General features: G+C 40.7%; 1 protein-coding gene across 3 annotated transcripts in view; it reads right to left on the bottom strand.

The window, feature by feature from the left end:
* Positions 1-17,643, bottom strand: part of LOC142401239 (rho GTPase-activating protein 7) — a 119,757-nt gene that overhangs the window by 30,195 nt on the left and 71,919 nt on the right. Inside the window, exon 1 of one of the 3 annotated variants that reach the window (XM_075486570.1) lies at positions 3,188-3,511. The exons of the other annotated variants lie outside the window; for them this stretch is intronic. Within the exon in view, the coding sequence (XP_075342685.1) occupies positions 3,188-3,200 (13 nt within the window). The 5' untranslated portion in view covers positions 3,201-3,511. Of the gene's footprint in view, positions 1-3,187; positions 3,512-17,643 lie in introns of those variants that run through there. 3 annotated transcript variants of the gene reach the window in all.

Here is a 17,643-nt window from a genome sequence, read left to right as displayed (position 1 = left end):
AATAAAAGACAAAAACATTTATAAACATGAATTTAAAGCCCTGTGTTGACATATTCTAGCAACATTAGAGTTGATGTTTTCAATTGTTTATCGGTTTAAAATCAATTGTATTCAGTCTTTATCTAATGTTCACCATTAATTTATGTGCTCTAACTTGACAAATTATACGTTTTCACACAACTTTTTCTTATCAGCATAAACAACCTCCTAAATTTTCTGATACAAAGTATTTTAATGATAAATTAATCTTGAACGCACTTACTTTATACATTCAAAAAAGTTATCTAGTTGATTGTTGTTGGAGTTATTTTCATGTTAAATGTCATCTACTTTAATCAATTTTACACAACTGAAAAGCAGCTCATCAGTCGAAGCTTTGAGTTTTCTACTTAATATATGAAACGTTTAATTTCATCCGACATTCACGCTTTTCCTTCCCACAATTTTATATAAACTGACAATGCAAAGGACAAAGGAAAACTAGGGAATACAATCACAAAGTTTCATACACTGAGCCTTGGCTGTCCCTCAGCTGGCAGGTAAAGCTGCATGAGCTCATACGTAGGTACAGGATAATCATTCCTCCACACTGTTGTCCTCCGTTGCTAACAACACCATCTGTCCTGAGCCTCTGTGCCAGTGGAAAGAAGGCTTTCGTGAGTTCGGATAAACATTCTCCAGTTACCATGAAGCAAATTGGAGGGACCACAGGGGCATTTAGAAGAAACTGTCGTTACACAGCCCAGCGGCGTGCCACCCGCCAGACACCCAGCTGTCACCATACCAAGCCAAACGAAACAGCATAAGGAAGATCTCTTCAGTTTTTGTCAAATACCCATTGCTACAAATGTTAACTGTCAGTTGTTTTGTGCTCAGAATTGGCCTGCTTCTCTAACACAGGAACATTGTGCCTCCCTGGTGATGATCTAAGAAAGCTTATTCATACTGGAAGAAATTTGAGACAGTCAAATTTCCATTCCATTCATTTTCTATACCCGCTTATTCCAATTCAGTGTCACTGGGGGGCTGGAGCCTATCCCAGCTGCCATTGGGAGAGAGGCGGGAAACACCCTGGACAGGTCACCACACCATCACGGGCAAATTTCCATTCCATGCACCTGATATTTGTTTGAAGTAATTTAGCAGTGAATTTATTTTATATGAAGGTTAATGTTATTTGTTGTGCAATTTCGGAAATGTAGAGCATCGTGACAGTGAATTAAGCTTTTTACGCACAGATATTTTTTAAAAGTTATCTTTCTTTTAATGTATTTAGCCTTTCACTAACAAATAAACCAGTTGTATATCGCAAATTTATTTATATACATCTAGATAGATATATATATATACATCTGTCTCTATATATATTAACTTCATAATTGTTTTCAATGATTACAAACCTGAAACTTTACAAACCTGAGCTAATTAGGGGTTCCACAAATAATCAGACCACATTTGTTGGATCTTTCAGTGGAAAAATGTATAAAATTACTTTTTATTTTCTTTAAGACAATTTGCAGAAACTTGCATAGGTTAAGTTACGTTAGCTAAAACACCATAAGTCGCTATCTGACAAAGATGGGTGAATATTCTCTGATTTAAATTTGCTAAGAGAGAAATTAAATCTGGCAGGACTTTCCATCCATGCTGACACATTTCACACATTTTAAATATTAGTAGATTTCACTTCCTCTTTGAAGTTTCCCAGTCATAACTTTGACTTTGGAGTCAAACCTATTTTACCTGGAGAATCAATCTACAGCTTTAGTTCTTTCTGCTTGTGGATGATCCTTAATGAGCCCCTTGTGCTTTTGGGTAGAATTGCTTGTGGCTCATTAACTGTTAATCTGAAAAAAACCCAAAAACGTCCCAGCTGAGTCTGTGTTTGAATTATGATTAAGCTTTCTCTGAATAAGAAAGGTCAAGTGTTAATGTTATTATTATTTATGATGCATGACATGCTGTGACTTGTTTTTAAGAAACTTTCTGACAAGAATAAAAAGAGTTGGCTTGAATTAACTGCAGCTTAAAAGGAACTTGGAAAACTTTGCCTTCTTGACTTGACTATGCAAACAAACAAATCCATTGTGTTGAGGTTTTTGTGGTGTAGGAGGTCTATTATTTGGCCTTCCAGCCCTCATTTACAAAGGTCTTATAGCAAATTCGTAAGGTTATGAGCAGATTCCTTTTGGAATTTTTCTCCTTTCTTATTTTCTAACACAAATAAAGAGAGCAGATAAAGATTACAATCTCTTTTTTTCACAGTTATGAAAATGACTTGTTTTATCCAAATAAAAAGTTTAAAAAAAAAATGAAACAACTGAAAGACAGTTAGATTACAATGATATAATGATAAACACAGAAAAAACAAATCACAATTTTGTTATAATTGCTTAAATATTTGAGTAGACAACTCAAATATCCCACGTACGCCTCAAAACTAAGTGCTGAAGCAAACTCTGTGATGGGAAACACATTATATCATCCAGCACTTTTCTATGCAGCGCTATGCAGTTTTCTTTTTGAGTGCCTCGAAAAGCAATCAGTCACAACCGCCCAGATTCATTTTGGGGCAAAATATCCCCAATCAAAATTGAGTTAAAACAACACACATTTCTGGACACAACAACATACTGAGAAGGTTAGACATGACCTCTCCATGTTATGTATGAAAGCGCTAACCAAAGGTCCACGGAAGTTACTATAAAAGCAAAAAGACGAAGATAATACAAAAACCACAGATATCATTTGCATTATTATGCACTTGCATAATTTACATAACTGCTACACAAATTCCTTCCCATTAACAGATCACATTTTAAAAGTAACCCACACACATTCACAGTGAATCCTACGCTCCTCCTGCTAAAGAACAAACTTTCATTCCAGCCGAGTTCAAGACTGTTTCCAGGAAATAAAGAACTCAAAGTCTGTGCTGAACTTCTTCACATTTTTCATTCGCCTCGTGGATCAAGGTCAACTTTTTAAAACTAAAATAACTTATTTAGATGAAAATCTTTGTACCAACGAATTAACAGTCACACTACAAGTTTTTTTTAAGTAAACCTGAACTCATCCACTGCTCAACCAATCATCTGCATTATGAATATTACCAAGCACCAAAATGAGAGTCTTATAATGTCATTATCTCCTTTCTGTCATAATCTGAAACCAAACACATACTTACTTTTGATTAACATGCTTTCAAGGAGTTTTAACAGGTTTCCATATTACCCCTGAGAATCAGATTATGATAAAAAACAGGTTTTTGAGGATTTAAATCCAAAGAGAAAAGTCATAAATCCAGTGTTGTAATGGAGTGGTAAAGTCCAGTTGTGCTGTTCATGATGGTCATGTTAATGAAGTCATTGTTGAAAATTTCCCCTTTCCCCCTACCACTCCACTTCCTCTGGCCCGGACTGGACCATCTGAGCACCACAGAGGGGTTGGGTCTTCCTAAAAATAACCTAAAGGGAACACTTCAGTAGATGTGTGAGCGCCTGCCTGGCGAGACTTGAGATGACTCTGAAGCTGAGACGTGGAAGAAGTTATGGATAAGCGGGGGGAAGTTGGGAGATAAAATCTGTCAAAACTACATATTGCTGACCCTCCCATTGGAAGGTGGTGATTGATCCCAGGGTGAGCCGGTGGCCCATTCGACCACAGCCAGGGAAGACGGTGGATGTTTTTGTGTTTCCACTTTAAATACTGTAAAAAATTAGATGTCAAGGGTTCCACTTTGCCTGAAAAGAGGCAGGGTACAAATCAGAAACAAGAAACAAGCATGGTGAACTTTTCCCTTTTAGACTTAATATTTACCAATATTCTCTGCTGCTGTTTGGTGGTGGTTGAAAAAGAACTGACATAATTTGGGTGGCATCTGAATGACTCCACATGAGGTGGATACAGTCCTTGCCATGCCCTAATAGTTTGTTCTTCAAGGTTTCATTTCTCAGTCCAAGCAATGCCATTAGCCTTAATGGGCTTTCATTGAACGCATAGGTGTCTGATTATGGGCTTTTAAATGTGAATAATTCCATCAGATGAGAGGAGAGCAGTCTGCGGGATTCACTACATTAATTCACAAAGGAGGGAGACAGGAGTGTGTAAACAACGAATGTACTTTTCTCAGTCTGTGGAGTCAAAGGAGAGAAGCGGGGAAACAAAACAGAAAAACAAGAAGTTTATACATGCTGTCTTATCTTTGGTAAGATTGAGAAAAAACATCACAACTGTATCTCAGCGGTAGCAGCTGTTCTCCCCCAAAATCAGTTCAATCACAAAATAAATTTGCTAAATTTACTCTGATATTTTACAAAATCGTTCTGGAAATATTTGGGAACTCCAAACTATAAATAAATGCTGTTCAGTGAAACATGCACCTGTTCTTGGAAAATATTTGACAAAAACTGTTTGCATGTTCAGCAGAAAGGCCAGAAGTCCCAGAATAGTATAGCGACAGAAAGCAAGAAGGTGAACAATAAGTAGCACATAGGATTCCTGTAAAGGCGAAAGGAAACTGCTGTTTGACAGAAAAAGACCGGAAGACTTACGACAGTTGGGAATGTTGTTCAGCTGAGCCTGCACCAATGGGACTTTGCCATAAGATTCATCACTTGCATCCTCACCACAAAATTCAGCATCAGAAGTTTGCAAAATGAACATTTAAATGAGGGATACAAGTCTTGTGGACTGAGGTTAAAAACAGAACTTTTCGGCTGCAATAAGGAAAGTGAGGAAGGTAAAACACACACGCACAGTTTGTTAAACCTCCATCCATTCATCCATCCATTCTCTTCCGCTTATCCGAGGTTAGGTCGCAGAGGCGAGAGAGTTCAGGAGAGAAACCCAGACATGCCTCTCCCCAGCGACACTCTCCAGCTCCTCCCGGGGGATCCTGAGGCATTCCCAGGCCAGATGGGAAATAAAATCCTAGGTTCGCCCCGGGGCCTCCACCAAGTAGGATGTGCCCGAAAAACCTCCAAACGGAGGCGACCAGGAGGCATCCTGACTAGATGCCAGAACCACCTCACCTCAGCTGACTCCTTATGATGCAGAGGAGTAGCAGCTCTACTCCAAGCTGCCTCCGTAGAATCTCCACCTTAACGTGGTGGAGGGGTTTGAGTACCCCCATGATCGTGAGAGCTGTGTTGTTGGGGGCTTTAGACCTGGTTTGCCTGGTCTCCCGTGACAAACGGTTCTCAGGGACGGGCTCGGACTGAGAGCGATTCAAAGACCTTGATTTGGCGGCACCAGTTTGTCCCGTGGGCTCGCCTAGGAGAAAATGTGAACTGGGGAGCGGACAAAAGTGGATCTCTTGGGACATGGCACGTCCCATCACTGGTGGGGAAAGAGCCGGAGCTGGTGTGTGAAGTACAGACCAGATAGAGTTGAGCTCTCCTGACTGGGCTCAGGAGCCAAACTCCTGGAGAGGGGCTACGCCCTTGGGGAGAGGAGTCGGAGTGGGTGATACTCAGAGCATGGAGTTTGAAGTGCTCCAGGAGTGGGGTTGATTGAGGCAGCTTGGACTTTGCGGAGTTGCCGGTCAGGTTCTCACCTGTCTTTGCGGGCCCCCCCAGTGTGTTGCGTATTTATTTAGATATTTCCTTTTGTTTCTTTCTGTTTTATAAGATGCATGTTTGTTTTGTTTGCGCGTCGGTGGGTTGCGGGCCTGACCCTGGTAGATTTTTACTCCACAGTAAAGGATCAGGATCAAGGATCAGTTTGACACCCCTGCTCTAAATGCATTGCTCATATCCAACATTTTAAATGAAGGCTCTATGACTGGAGGAATTAGCTCCATCTTGTTTGTGTTTACTGCATTAAATCAGCTTATTAAATGTAGCTTATTGTTAGCTTTGACCTTAGCTGTAATGTTATATCCTCACATATAAGTCACTTTGGATAAAAGCGTTTGCCGAATGCATAAACATAAATCACACAATGGATGCCCAGGTTTTGATGACAGGTAACGTACGTAAACACACGTCCTGTTGCAGCCTTGGTGGTTGAACCTCTCCAAAAGCTCCTCGTCTCCGGCTCAGCCAACAGGTATTTTGACCAAAGTCTGTCTCATACATCACAATAAAACCTTAAATTGTTAAAAAGGGCAAAATATATCCCCTTTAAAATATAATGCGAGGTTACCGCACCCCCTTTAGCTTTATATGCGGTTATTGTGGGACTATTTCTCTTAGTTGTGACAACTGAACAGTATATTCTGGCTTCCCTGTGCCGCTGATAAGATGTCGACTGGAGAAATGAGGATTAAAGCAGCGTTTTAGGGCCCGACCTTTGGCTCAGTGAACACAAAGACACTCTGACTCTGTGTCTCTGCTGCACACAAGGTTCCACAAGACTGCACTTCCTTTTCCCAACCCAGAGCCTCTCGGGCGTCAGAGGAGGAAGAATCCAACAATGCTCCTGGCGGATGGGAGTTTCTGTTCACGTGTGGTATATGTGCATTCGTGTGAGCGTGATTTGTGTTGTGTGTGTGTTTTGGTGTTTTGAGGGAGCCAGCGACAATATGAGGATTTGTTTACTGTCTCAAGCTTCACCCCGCTGCATGTTCACGGCTGCTTGCGTGTGTGCTTTGGGGTGTGTACAGGTTTGAGTTTACTTTCAATGCTTGTGTGTGTGTGTGTGTGTGTGTGTGTGTGTGTGTGTGCGCAGTCTAATCTGAATCCAGCCTCGGAGGCTTCGGTCCTGGTATTTCCGATGCAGCAGCACAGGAAGCGGCCTGCTCACTTAAAATGTGCTCCCTCCTCTAAATGCTGTACCGTGCAGTTGTGAAAACACAAATTTCAGCCCAAAAGATCGTATTTTAATGTCAAATAAAGCACCGAAAGAGACCATCTGTTGTTTCTATGTTGTGTTTGTGTTGGAAACGACGACAAGAAGAGGATGACTACTCTGAACAGGAAACCAGCTAGAAACTGGACATGAAACCAATGGGAATCTGTTGAGTCCAATGATGAAGATTTTTATTTGAAGCCACCATTTTGTACAACCGTACGAAGAGCTGCAATCGTGACAATGCTGGACGTTTATTCAGAATATAACAATTAAACCAACATGGCCACCACAACGTCCTGCAGACGCCAGCCCAGTTGCCATTTTTAGTAACTAGAAATCCAGCAAATTAGATTTAAACACTGTTGTAAAATCCATGCACGTCTAACTCAAGGGATGAGCCAGTCTTGTGTTGACACGCAATAAACAATCTATTTAAATCATTTTGCTCCAAGCACATAATTTGCTTAAATTTTTTTAGTTTAACCCATGAAAAATGCCAAAGATAAATTACCATTTTGAAAGGAATATGGGTTGTGTTTGTTTGTTTGTTTAGTGAATGTAATTTTTGATACATACATCATTACCAGTGTGTTACCATGGAAATGTCCTCACAGAAACTTTGTGTGATAATAAGATGGAACTGTGAGATATAAAAAGATTCCCCCACAATTGATAGGCTTAATCAGCATTATGTAATCTCTTTTTGCAAAGCCTGGATGACACAGATTTTCATTTAAATGTAAATGCTCCACACTCTTAGCTTAAGGTGCCACTTAGAGAGGAGCAGGGTAACCTAAATAAGTAAATATCTGCTCTGCAAGATATGAATTTTGTGGTTTCCATTGTGAGAAACATCTGCGCTATGGCTCTGACTCAGAGCGATGTTATTTCTTTTACCACGAAACAAGTATGTATGACTTAATATGTATGAGTTCCTGCTCTGTTTTCAGCATAAAGCGTACAGCCATTTGTCCTGGTTAAAGAAAGAAAAATAAATCCTGGTTTTGTTCCTCTGTGGGGAAGGTTTAATGCTCACAGTTTGTATTAATTAACACGTGGGCAGATCCTAACTCTAACATGGTAACACTATCAGTTTATCAGGAATCTGATTAGACACGCTCATCATTTTTTATTACCAGTGATCAGAAAGTGTGAAGTCACGCTCATCTCTGCAACAAAAACCTGTTTGATCTCTACACAGAGTGATGGTATAAACTCTGGCATCTTCGGCTTCCACAAAATAGAGCGTGTTAATTTCATAACCGCAGAAATGGGTAAGGTACAAACTAATTTTTGTGTGAAACACAACCATAAAGAAGCCCCTCTTTTTGTCATGATACAAACTGACTGTTATCTCTACAGTTTACACACCCAGACGCATTGTATGACCAGGTTTCTTGGACAAAACAGGCACCCAAACAAAAAGATTTTCTTTTTGCTTCCTTTGCTGTCAGTGCTGTGACCTACAGGCTTGCCTGTGAAGGTAGGAGGGATGTTGGATGGTGGAAGTCACACTACCTTTACCTGGGGTATCTGACACGACTCCACCGTAAGTCTCTCATGAAATCTTTGGCTTTTGGTTAGGTTTGGGCATGGAAAACATTACTCTTTAAAGCAACACCTGAACAGTTTGTGAACCTTAAACCTATGTGCTTCTGACTTGGTTTTGAAGTACCATTGACCTTTTTTATGCACATTCCCGGGCCAGAAACTGCCCTCGAGCACCTCGGGGCCGAGATACCGCAGTTCACTAGCCTGATTAACATAGACTTTCAAATCTCTTCGAGATTCTGGTCTGACCAAGACCATAACGAATACGATTCGAAATGGCCTGGTCAACCCGCCTCCCTCGGCTTGCTACTGGTTGTGGCCAGAAAAGGCTGTGCCTAAGCTTAAGCCAATCACACCACTCTTTCCTCTGACGTATGATTTAGCTACCAGCGGGGCTAACTGGTAGATTAAACTCTTACCAAAGCCAGTAGGGAGCAAGGCGAAAACGTCTTTCCTGTCAAGAAATGATTCAAGGGCTGTTCTTTGCTCGATTTTTAACGAGAATCTCCCGTCGAACACTTTCATTACAGCATCTACAGCAGTGTCGAAAGCTTGACGCTGCTCCATGTTGATATTGAATGAAGCGCTTCCGTGTACAATCCATGGGTTGAGTGGCAGTTCAACCACGTCACTACCTTGAACACGCCTCTACCCTGGGCCGTGGGCGCTGCTCAAAGTTGATTGCTTCCCGACAAAGTGGGTGGAGTTCCCATTTTTTCGGGAACTCGAATCCACCTGAATGAGCAGTTTGCCTGAGTAAGTGTAGCAGAGCCGAAGGTGTTGCGTCACTGCGAGGGCGGAGCCTGGTTAGCAGTTCACGACTTTGGTTTCCAGCCCTGCAATACACTGTTTTTCTTGACGGATTTTATATTAGTGTTGCCTATTCTAATTGAAGATAATAAAGATTTGCGTGTTGGTAACCTGTTTAACCTGCCTGATTTTAGCTTGGACCTGCCTGCCTGGACGCTCTTAGGGCTCCTTTAAGACTGGGAAGGTGCATGAAAAAAACACATGACAAACCATGTCAGAGGCATATAGTTTCAAGGTTCACAAACTTCTCTAGTGTTGCTTTAACCCAATTCAAATTTTTTTTTTGTCACATTAAAGTAATTTCACAGTTGACTGAAATTAGATATTGTAGATAATGAGCAAAAAAGATGCTGAAAAAAAACCTAAAAACTATCCAGAAAGGTTGAGAAGACTTTTGAAGCTCTGACTTGTGGTTGGTTAACTGATAGATGAAAGCTGTTTGTTACTACAGCTTTCCACTCAGCTCCACCTCCAGTGCTGTTGATACAACAAAAGAAAAATGGCTGGTTGGGGATTTACTTGATGGATTATTCACTTTTTTCCATCTTGTTATCTTCTTCTAGAGTTCATCCCCATTTCCATGCTAAAATGCAAACATCCCCACTCTGTCAACTGTGGTTTCTTTTTGATAAATTGCTGGTGGTAGAGGTGGGAAGAGTGTATCTGCATTTTATTTGCTAGAGAGCCCATGTGTGAGTGCAGTGTCCTCGTACTTGCAGCAAAAAAAATATTTTTACTCGTAAATAAATAAAAAGTCCAGCAGATAAGCCACATACAGAAAAAAGTTCAGCAGCTGTCTCTTCCCAGTTTAACGCTCCAAACCCGACCATTCGGACTGTACTTGCTGACATATGGAGTTTCCCATCATTGGAGAAAAAAAAGATCTATCTTTTCCTATCGTATTCCACGAGGAATTAAGTATTTTGCTTTGTTCTGCCCAATGGAGAAAAACCCGGAGACACTGCCAAGGGTCAGCAGAGCTGCTGGCACCAAGCTCAGAGATGTTATTACCGGGCTTTCAGCATGAGTATTGTTCCAAATCCCGTTAAACACCGGGTGTGACAGTTTGCTTCAGTTGGTGGAGTATTTAACATCTTCCTCTGACTAAAATCCAAGTACAGAGGCTGGTGAAGCCAGAAAATTCAAACACGGCGCTGCTGTGGCCAATATCTGTTCTCAAAATCAGAACATAAACTGATAAATTAGTCTATTTAACTTACAATTTTTATACAAACCTTGAAAGTAACACTTCTGCAGTCATCTAGGGATCTCATCTTATGCATGGTAAAAATTTTAACCAAAAACGTTTTTTAATGAAGGTTTAAAAATCATCAAATCATTACCTTTTCCTAATTCATAAGAAGCAGAACTTAAGCTAAACTTAATGGCTGGCATATATATTCACTTTTTAATTAGTCACACCAGTTATTTTATTATTATATTGTTGTTTATTGCAGCTTTTTCACCTTCAGTTTGTGTGCTCAGGTATGAGCTTATAACAAGAAATGTATTTGAAAGCAGACCAGTGTGCTATAAATAAATGGCATCTTGTTGTTGAGTTCATCGGCATGAATAGAAACACACATCCGGTGCAAAAGGCCACACTGGTTGCTGTCAGAGGTGTGTATTCCCACCAGGAAATCCCACCTCAGCACGAGTTTTACAACCTCTGGTCCCCATCAAGTCTATCAGTGAACATAACTGGAACAGGCTGTCCACAACAAACCCAAACTTGAATACCCTTCTAAAATTATCCTCATGTGGGTGTCAAATGGGCAGCTTTGAGGTAGTTTCTAAGTTTGTCTTTAGCACGGAGACATACAGTATTGAACCAAAGTTTTAATCCATAATTTCTTCATATTTTTCTTCCAAGCAGCCAGATGCTCTTATAATCTTTTAAAGTGGTATTGTACAATAGTTCTCCAGGCTTTCTGAATGTTTTCCAAAGTTATTATTTGGACATTGGCTGTTTTTTCACTCATTTTCAGTCCAGTCCTTGTTCCTGAACAATTTCAGAGGAATGTGTTTCATTTTCTTTGTTAAGCCACTTAACTCTGACATGTGAATCATTGAAGCATAAAAAGGCTCCTAAGTCAAGGGATGAACCAGTGTTGTGTCCACACATAACAGACAACTTAGCAAAGAACCAGTTTTAAATGGTATCGTTGGGCACTTTGTTACTAGTAACCTGTCACAAAGACACATCATTTGTTGCCATTTCTTTAGTTGCATCAATGAAAAACACCAAAGATAACACAGTCTGACAGACAGAAAATAGTATTTTTACTCCAACAAGGTGATTCCCAAAGAGCTATTAGCTGAAAACTTGGCATATCTCAGCATGGTGTGCAGTGTGTCCTTAAAACGTTTGAGGAAACTGGACAAGTGGAGGACAAAAGAAGTGTCAGGCCTAAAAAACTATCTACAGCAGATGAACAGTATCTGAAAGTGACGTCCTTAAGAAAGAGGAAAAAAAATCCAACAAAGACCTGACACAGGACCTGAGAGATGCATCTGGACCTTCAGCTGATCCATCAGCTGTTGGCCCAAGCCTCATCAGAAATCAAATTTTTGACCTCGTCAAAAAGCCATTCTTAAGGAAGGGAAACAGGGAGAAAAGGCTGAGCTGTGCCAAGTGACACAAGAAGTGGACTGAAAATCAGTGGCAACAGGTCTGATGGAGGGATGAATCCTCCCCAGAGCCCGGACCTTAACATTACTGAAGCAGTGTGGGGTCATCCTGACAGAGAACGGAACAAAAGGCAGCCGACATCCAAATAAGAGCTTTGGGATGTCCTTCAAGAAGCCTGGAGAACTATTCCTGAAGACTGCTTAAAGAAATGACAGAAAGCTGGTCTAAGAGGGTTCAGACTGTGCTGGAGAATAAAGCTGCTCAGAACAAATGTTGACTTTAGAGCTCCTTAAACTTGTTCAAACTCTGTTTTTGTCTTATATACTGTATTTATATTTATGTTTGACAAAGTTTCAATAAATCACAGCAACTATTCCCAGTTTTGCTGAAAATATATAGATAAAATGAGGAGTGGCTCAGTACTGGAACCACATCATCCAAAATTCCACCACCTTGGAATTAATTTCTAACATAAAGAATTTACTGTTTAAAAACTGTAGGCCATAAAGACGTCCCTGGTTGCACACAAAAAACGGCACCATTGTAAAAAACAGAGCCGTGAAAGATTCACGAGTTAAGGGAAAGAGTTGAATAAGGCAGGAGAAATAGTGGAAGAGTGGGGCCATCGACCTCAGCAGGCATAATGAGGGTTGGGATATGATTCTGAAACTAATTTGTTCTGCATAAGGCAAATAAAGTCGGCCCTAAAATTGTTCAAGTGTCCCTAATTACTCAGATATAAAATCGTTCTTTTATTACTTGAAATAAAAAGTCAATTTAAAATCAAATACACACAAACATATTAGCTTTATTTCCTCAGTAACATAAAGCCTTTTTTAAACTCATGTCCCAACTTTAACCTTCACCATAAAACTAAGTCCTAGTCCTCTATTTAACCCATATAACCATAAAGTAACCTATAAAGCTCAATCAAATATTAGAAGGTTCAATCAGTCTCCACAAACATGGGATTTTCTGTAACAGGCCTTGTTAGCACTGACTGGAATTGACCTGGTAACTCTGTGTGTTTCCACAGAGTGAAAAACCCCAGCGTGATCTCATGAGTGTCTCTGGGATTTCCGTTCTCTGCACCGAGTGTGTCTGACTCCTGAGTGTATGTGCTGCTGTTTTTGTATTTCACGTCTTTGTGTAGGTATGATTAGATGCATCATCTTTGGATGCGTCACATCAACACTCATTTCTCTGGAAGTTATTATCCCAAGAGAAAATTACCCGTCGAATTGACAGTAAAAGCCTGTCTGGAGGAACCATTTCCATTTATGGAGGACGAATGTTTCTACTGAACTGTGATTAGAGGAGAACATCAAATACAATGAGACACCAAAAACATTTTGGACTCCTTCTGAGACACAGATAACAGCAGGAATGCTCAGCACAGTCTGCACGGATACTTAGAGATGCTTCACTGAAGAAGAGGAGGCTTATTTTTGACCAGAGGAGCACTTTAACCAAACAGAATGGCAGCTGGGCAGCATTTACTCAAGTGCGCCTTTATGTTTTAACATAAGGATACATGAATAATGTAGGTGTTCTAAGAGAGAGATGAATACAAACTTTGGCACTAAGAGCACAAGATTTGAATGCGGTGGAGTCGTTGCCATGTTTTGAAAAATATTCCCCCACTAATGTGTTAAACAGAGAGGGAACCAAGGTTCTGAAAAGACAATAGAAAAGTAGGAGAAAAACTTGTAATGTGTTCATTCATTTGAGCCTTTATTTAAACAGACGCGAGTACAAAGAAATTATTTTCACTGTCTCCACTGACCAACTTCTTTGAATTTAAAAAAAACAGAAACAAATGTAGAGTCTGATGCAGCAACACCCTCAGTAGAAGTTGTTCTAGAGTCATGTTTCCCCTTGTGTTCCTTCAGCTTTTTAATGGTTTGGGAACTGAAGACACTGATTGTTGGATTTTTATAGAAGAATCTAAGAGGTGTCTAAACTTGCTTAATCTAAGATTTCCGCTGCTCAGCAGTCCGTGGTTGTTGTTGTTGTCTGATTCTCCTCTTCATGATGCTTCGTACATTTTCAATAGGAGACAGCTGCGGACTGCAGGCAGGCCAGTCTAGCACACACACTCTGTGTGTATGAAGCCACGCTGTTGGAGGTCGAGCAGAATGAGGCCTGGCATCGTCCTGCTGAAAATAACCACACACCTCCTGGGAAAAGACGTCACCTCCATGGTAGCATGTCTTTCCAAAACTCCAATATTCACCTCTGCATCAATAGGCGCATTCCCACTGTAGGAACCCTTTGCAGTTCCTATAACCTTTTCAGGAATCTGGGATTTGTAAACCATCAGCAGGCTTTTAAAATCTATTCTGTGACTGACTGGAAGCCAGTGTAAAGATTTCAAAACTGCTGTGATGTGTTCAGATCTCTTTGTCCTGGTTAGAACTCTAGCAGCAGCGTTCTGGATGAGCTGCAGATGTTTGATGCTCTTTTTGGGAAGTCCAGTTAAAAGAGCATTACAGTAATCGAGTCTACTGGAGATGAATGCATGGATGAATTTGATTTAGTATTTTATAAATAAAACTGAACTAAATAAACTTTTCTCCTTCTTTGCCTCTATGACAACTTTTTATGAGTGTGTCGCTTCACAGAAAATATTGAATGTATATATATTTTTTTCTAAATCTAATGAAGTCAGTAAATGAAAAATACTAAAAATCAGGCCAGAATGGAAAAAAAATACCATATTTGTTTTTGATTCATATCTGTTAAATAAAATATAAACAAACTGACACATTCCAGATTTCATTTTTCTTTATTGCATTTTTAATGCGATTGGAAGTCAGCATACGCCAGAGAACCAGAAAAAAGAGACACAAGGGGAAATACAGCAGGTCGAAACTGGAATTATACAAGTCTAACATTCACTCCTATTTCTCTTCTTTTTTTTCCCTCCACAAATTCCTGAGAAAAATTATAGCTGCTAAGACTTCCAAGTGCAGGGCAAGTAACATATAATGAGTTTCTCAGCTTATTTGTTGGAAAGAGCTGACTGCTGCTGAAAACAACAATGCGAAACACAACCATGCCATAAATATGCTGTAAAACAAAGGTAATGACATACAAAACGCTAAAATGCTCTGGAGAGGTGAGGGAAACTGCAGAACTCCCTGTTATTTTGTTACAGCTCATATAAAAGTATTAAATATTGCTTTAAAATGTTACTTCGTGCATCTATTACAGCACACTGTGACACTTAGAATGGTGTCTATGTGATTAAAAAAGATTAGGTCTTCGCCTATATTCCCAGAGGCCTCCTGTGGAAACCTCAGAAGTCTCTGTCAATGCGGCGTGACCGCAGGAAGTCTTCGCCCAGAATGCTGCGATCCACCGGATGATACAACCTTTTCTGAACACGCCGTTCTGACCGCTCTGTCCTGTCCGCCAGCTCAGGAAATCCCTCCATGATTAAAGGGCCCTTCCTGAGCGGGCTGAGTGATGGCTGTCTGCTCGGCCGTCTGAACCATCCCGTCACCCGTTCGTCTGATCACCTGTTTGTCACTTTATTACTCAGACCTCCCTCTGCTTCCCCTTAAAAGAGCAATAAGTACGTTTTTTTTATTACTCTGCAGCACCAAATCCCCGTCTGCTGGAGAGCTGATAGAGTTTTCACATCAATACCAGCGACAAAACAACTATTTTTTTTTTTTCAAATGCTTAGATTTCTCGCTGAAGCCTTTATTGGATGAAACATTCCCTGTCTGTACACTAAATTACTAAGTACCTCTTTATAACAAGAGAAGCCAGGGAAGTCTTCAATAACTAAAATATTTTTTCTCTTTAATGTATGTTTGTCACAACAAACAGCTTGTATAAAGCTTTAAAGGTGATATTCTGTTTCTGGGAGCATATAGTTTGGCAAATCACTTGAAAATAACAGCAGTTTGTTTGTCTTGCAACTGCTACTTAAAGGGATATGCCACCCCCAGGCCAAATTAAGTGTATTCCCGCATTCCCGAGACATAAATAAGTGTGTGGGAGCGTTTTCCTGGCGACCCAGGCATTGTCCGAATCTCACAGCACTGACCACTGCTTGGTAGTGCGTAATACATTCATGCTAGCGTCGGCAGCGTCGCCACTCGAAATATTTCGCCCAACGTGAATTAATTTACTTGATTTACCTTCTAATTACTGTGTGAGTGGTGTACTTTCACGTCGAGTGCAAATGACTGTGTAAATAACACGCAAGGCTTGGTTTGCTCATGTCGGTTTGGGAACTAGTTTCCAGTGCGGAAAACACAGCCGAAGCACACTCCCCGCTACGTCTTTGGGAACCCCCATCCCCGACTTCCTCAAACAAACCAGCGTGAAGCAGCCGGGGGGGGATTCCCAATAACGTAGCGGGGAGTGTGCTTCGGCTGTGTTTTCCGCGCTGGAAACTAGTTCCCAAACCGACATGAGCAAACCAAGCCTTGCGTGTTGTTTACACAGTCATTTGCACTCGATGTGAAAGTACACCACTAACACAGTAATTAGAAGGTAAATCAAGTAAATTAATTCACGTTGGGCAAAATATTTTGAGTGGTGACGCTGGCTACGCTAGCATATATGTATTACGCGCAACCAAGCAGTGGTCAGTGCTGTGAGATTCGGACAATGCCTGGGTCGCCAGGAAAACGCTCCCACACACTTATTTATGTCTCGGGAATGCGGGGATACACTTAATTTGGCCTGGGGGTGGAATATCCCTTTAAAGGTGACATATTATAGAAAACACAATCATTTTTCTGTTCCTGGGAGCATATATTAGGGTCTCTGAAGTCACCAGCAAGTGTAAAACTCACCCAAAACACAACCCTGGTATTATTTTAGCTCCTCTTTGTCTGAAAGTTTCTAATTTACGAGCCGTTTCTGATTTTCATTTCAAAAGTATGTGACTCCTTAAGCTGACTTCACCTCCTATACGAAGCCCCGCCCACTCACAGCCACCCTGCTCGAGGCATGAAGCCAACTTCTGGTGGAAATGTTCTGTTGTCAGCTGTACTGAGGAGCATGCATCTTACATCTACCAGCAGCATCAGATGATATAAGAGCCCAGTGGATAAACTATATTTGAGGGTAATGTTCCAGCAGAGTTAGTTAAAGGATAAGATCGGTTTTTTGACATTGGGCCCTTGATTTCACATTATAGCATGATGTTCTACTCACCCCTGCTTGTTGTTTGTCATTTGGAGCTGTTCCGAAGATATTCGCGAGGCGTCTGGCTGCTCTCTTGAGATATTCGGCCATGAAACGGTTTCCTATGGGCAAGCTCATACAGGCACAAACTATGCTGTTTATAATTTATTAATTACTCTACACTAGAACTGATAACGTGGAGGTGCGTCGCTTACTTAAAAAAATCCGGGTTATTGTAATTTTGATTTTTTTTGTCGTAAAGTGGGTGTTACTGACGTCATCGTCGTGCTACTACCACAGACAGCCCACAGACCTGCTGCCTATTTATTCATTCGGCTAAAATTCAAAATTAGTAACCCGGATTTTTTTAAGTAAGCGACGCACCTCCACGTTATCAGTGCTGGTGTAGAGTAATTAATAAATTATAAACAGCATAGTTTGTACCTGTATAAGCTTGCCCATAGGAAACCGTTTCATGGCCGAATATCTCAAGAGAGCAGCCAGACGCCTCGCGAATATCTTCGGAACAGCTCCAAATGTTCAACAACAAGCAGGGGTGAGTAGAACATCATGTTATAATGTGAAATCAAGGGCCCAATGTCAAAAAACCGGTCTTATCCTTTAAAGACTGTGCATGTGCGGTTACCACTTTTCGTCAGATTGTTTTAACAACTTGGTCCAGTTCAACGCTGGACTGAAGAAAC

The sequence above is a fragment of the Odontesthes bonariensis genome, chromosome 16 (genome assembly GCF_027942865.1).
Source record: "Odontesthes bonariensis isolate fOdoBon6 chromosome 16, fOdoBon6.hap1, whole genome shotgun sequence".
In the NCBI taxonomy this organism is placed as follows: domain Eukaryota; kingdom Metazoa; phylum Chordata; class Actinopteri; order Atheriniformes; family Atherinopsidae; genus Odontesthes; species Odontesthes bonariensis.
Note: the sequence above shows the minus strand (reverse complement) of the source record. Positions and strands in the feature narration are given on the sequence as shown.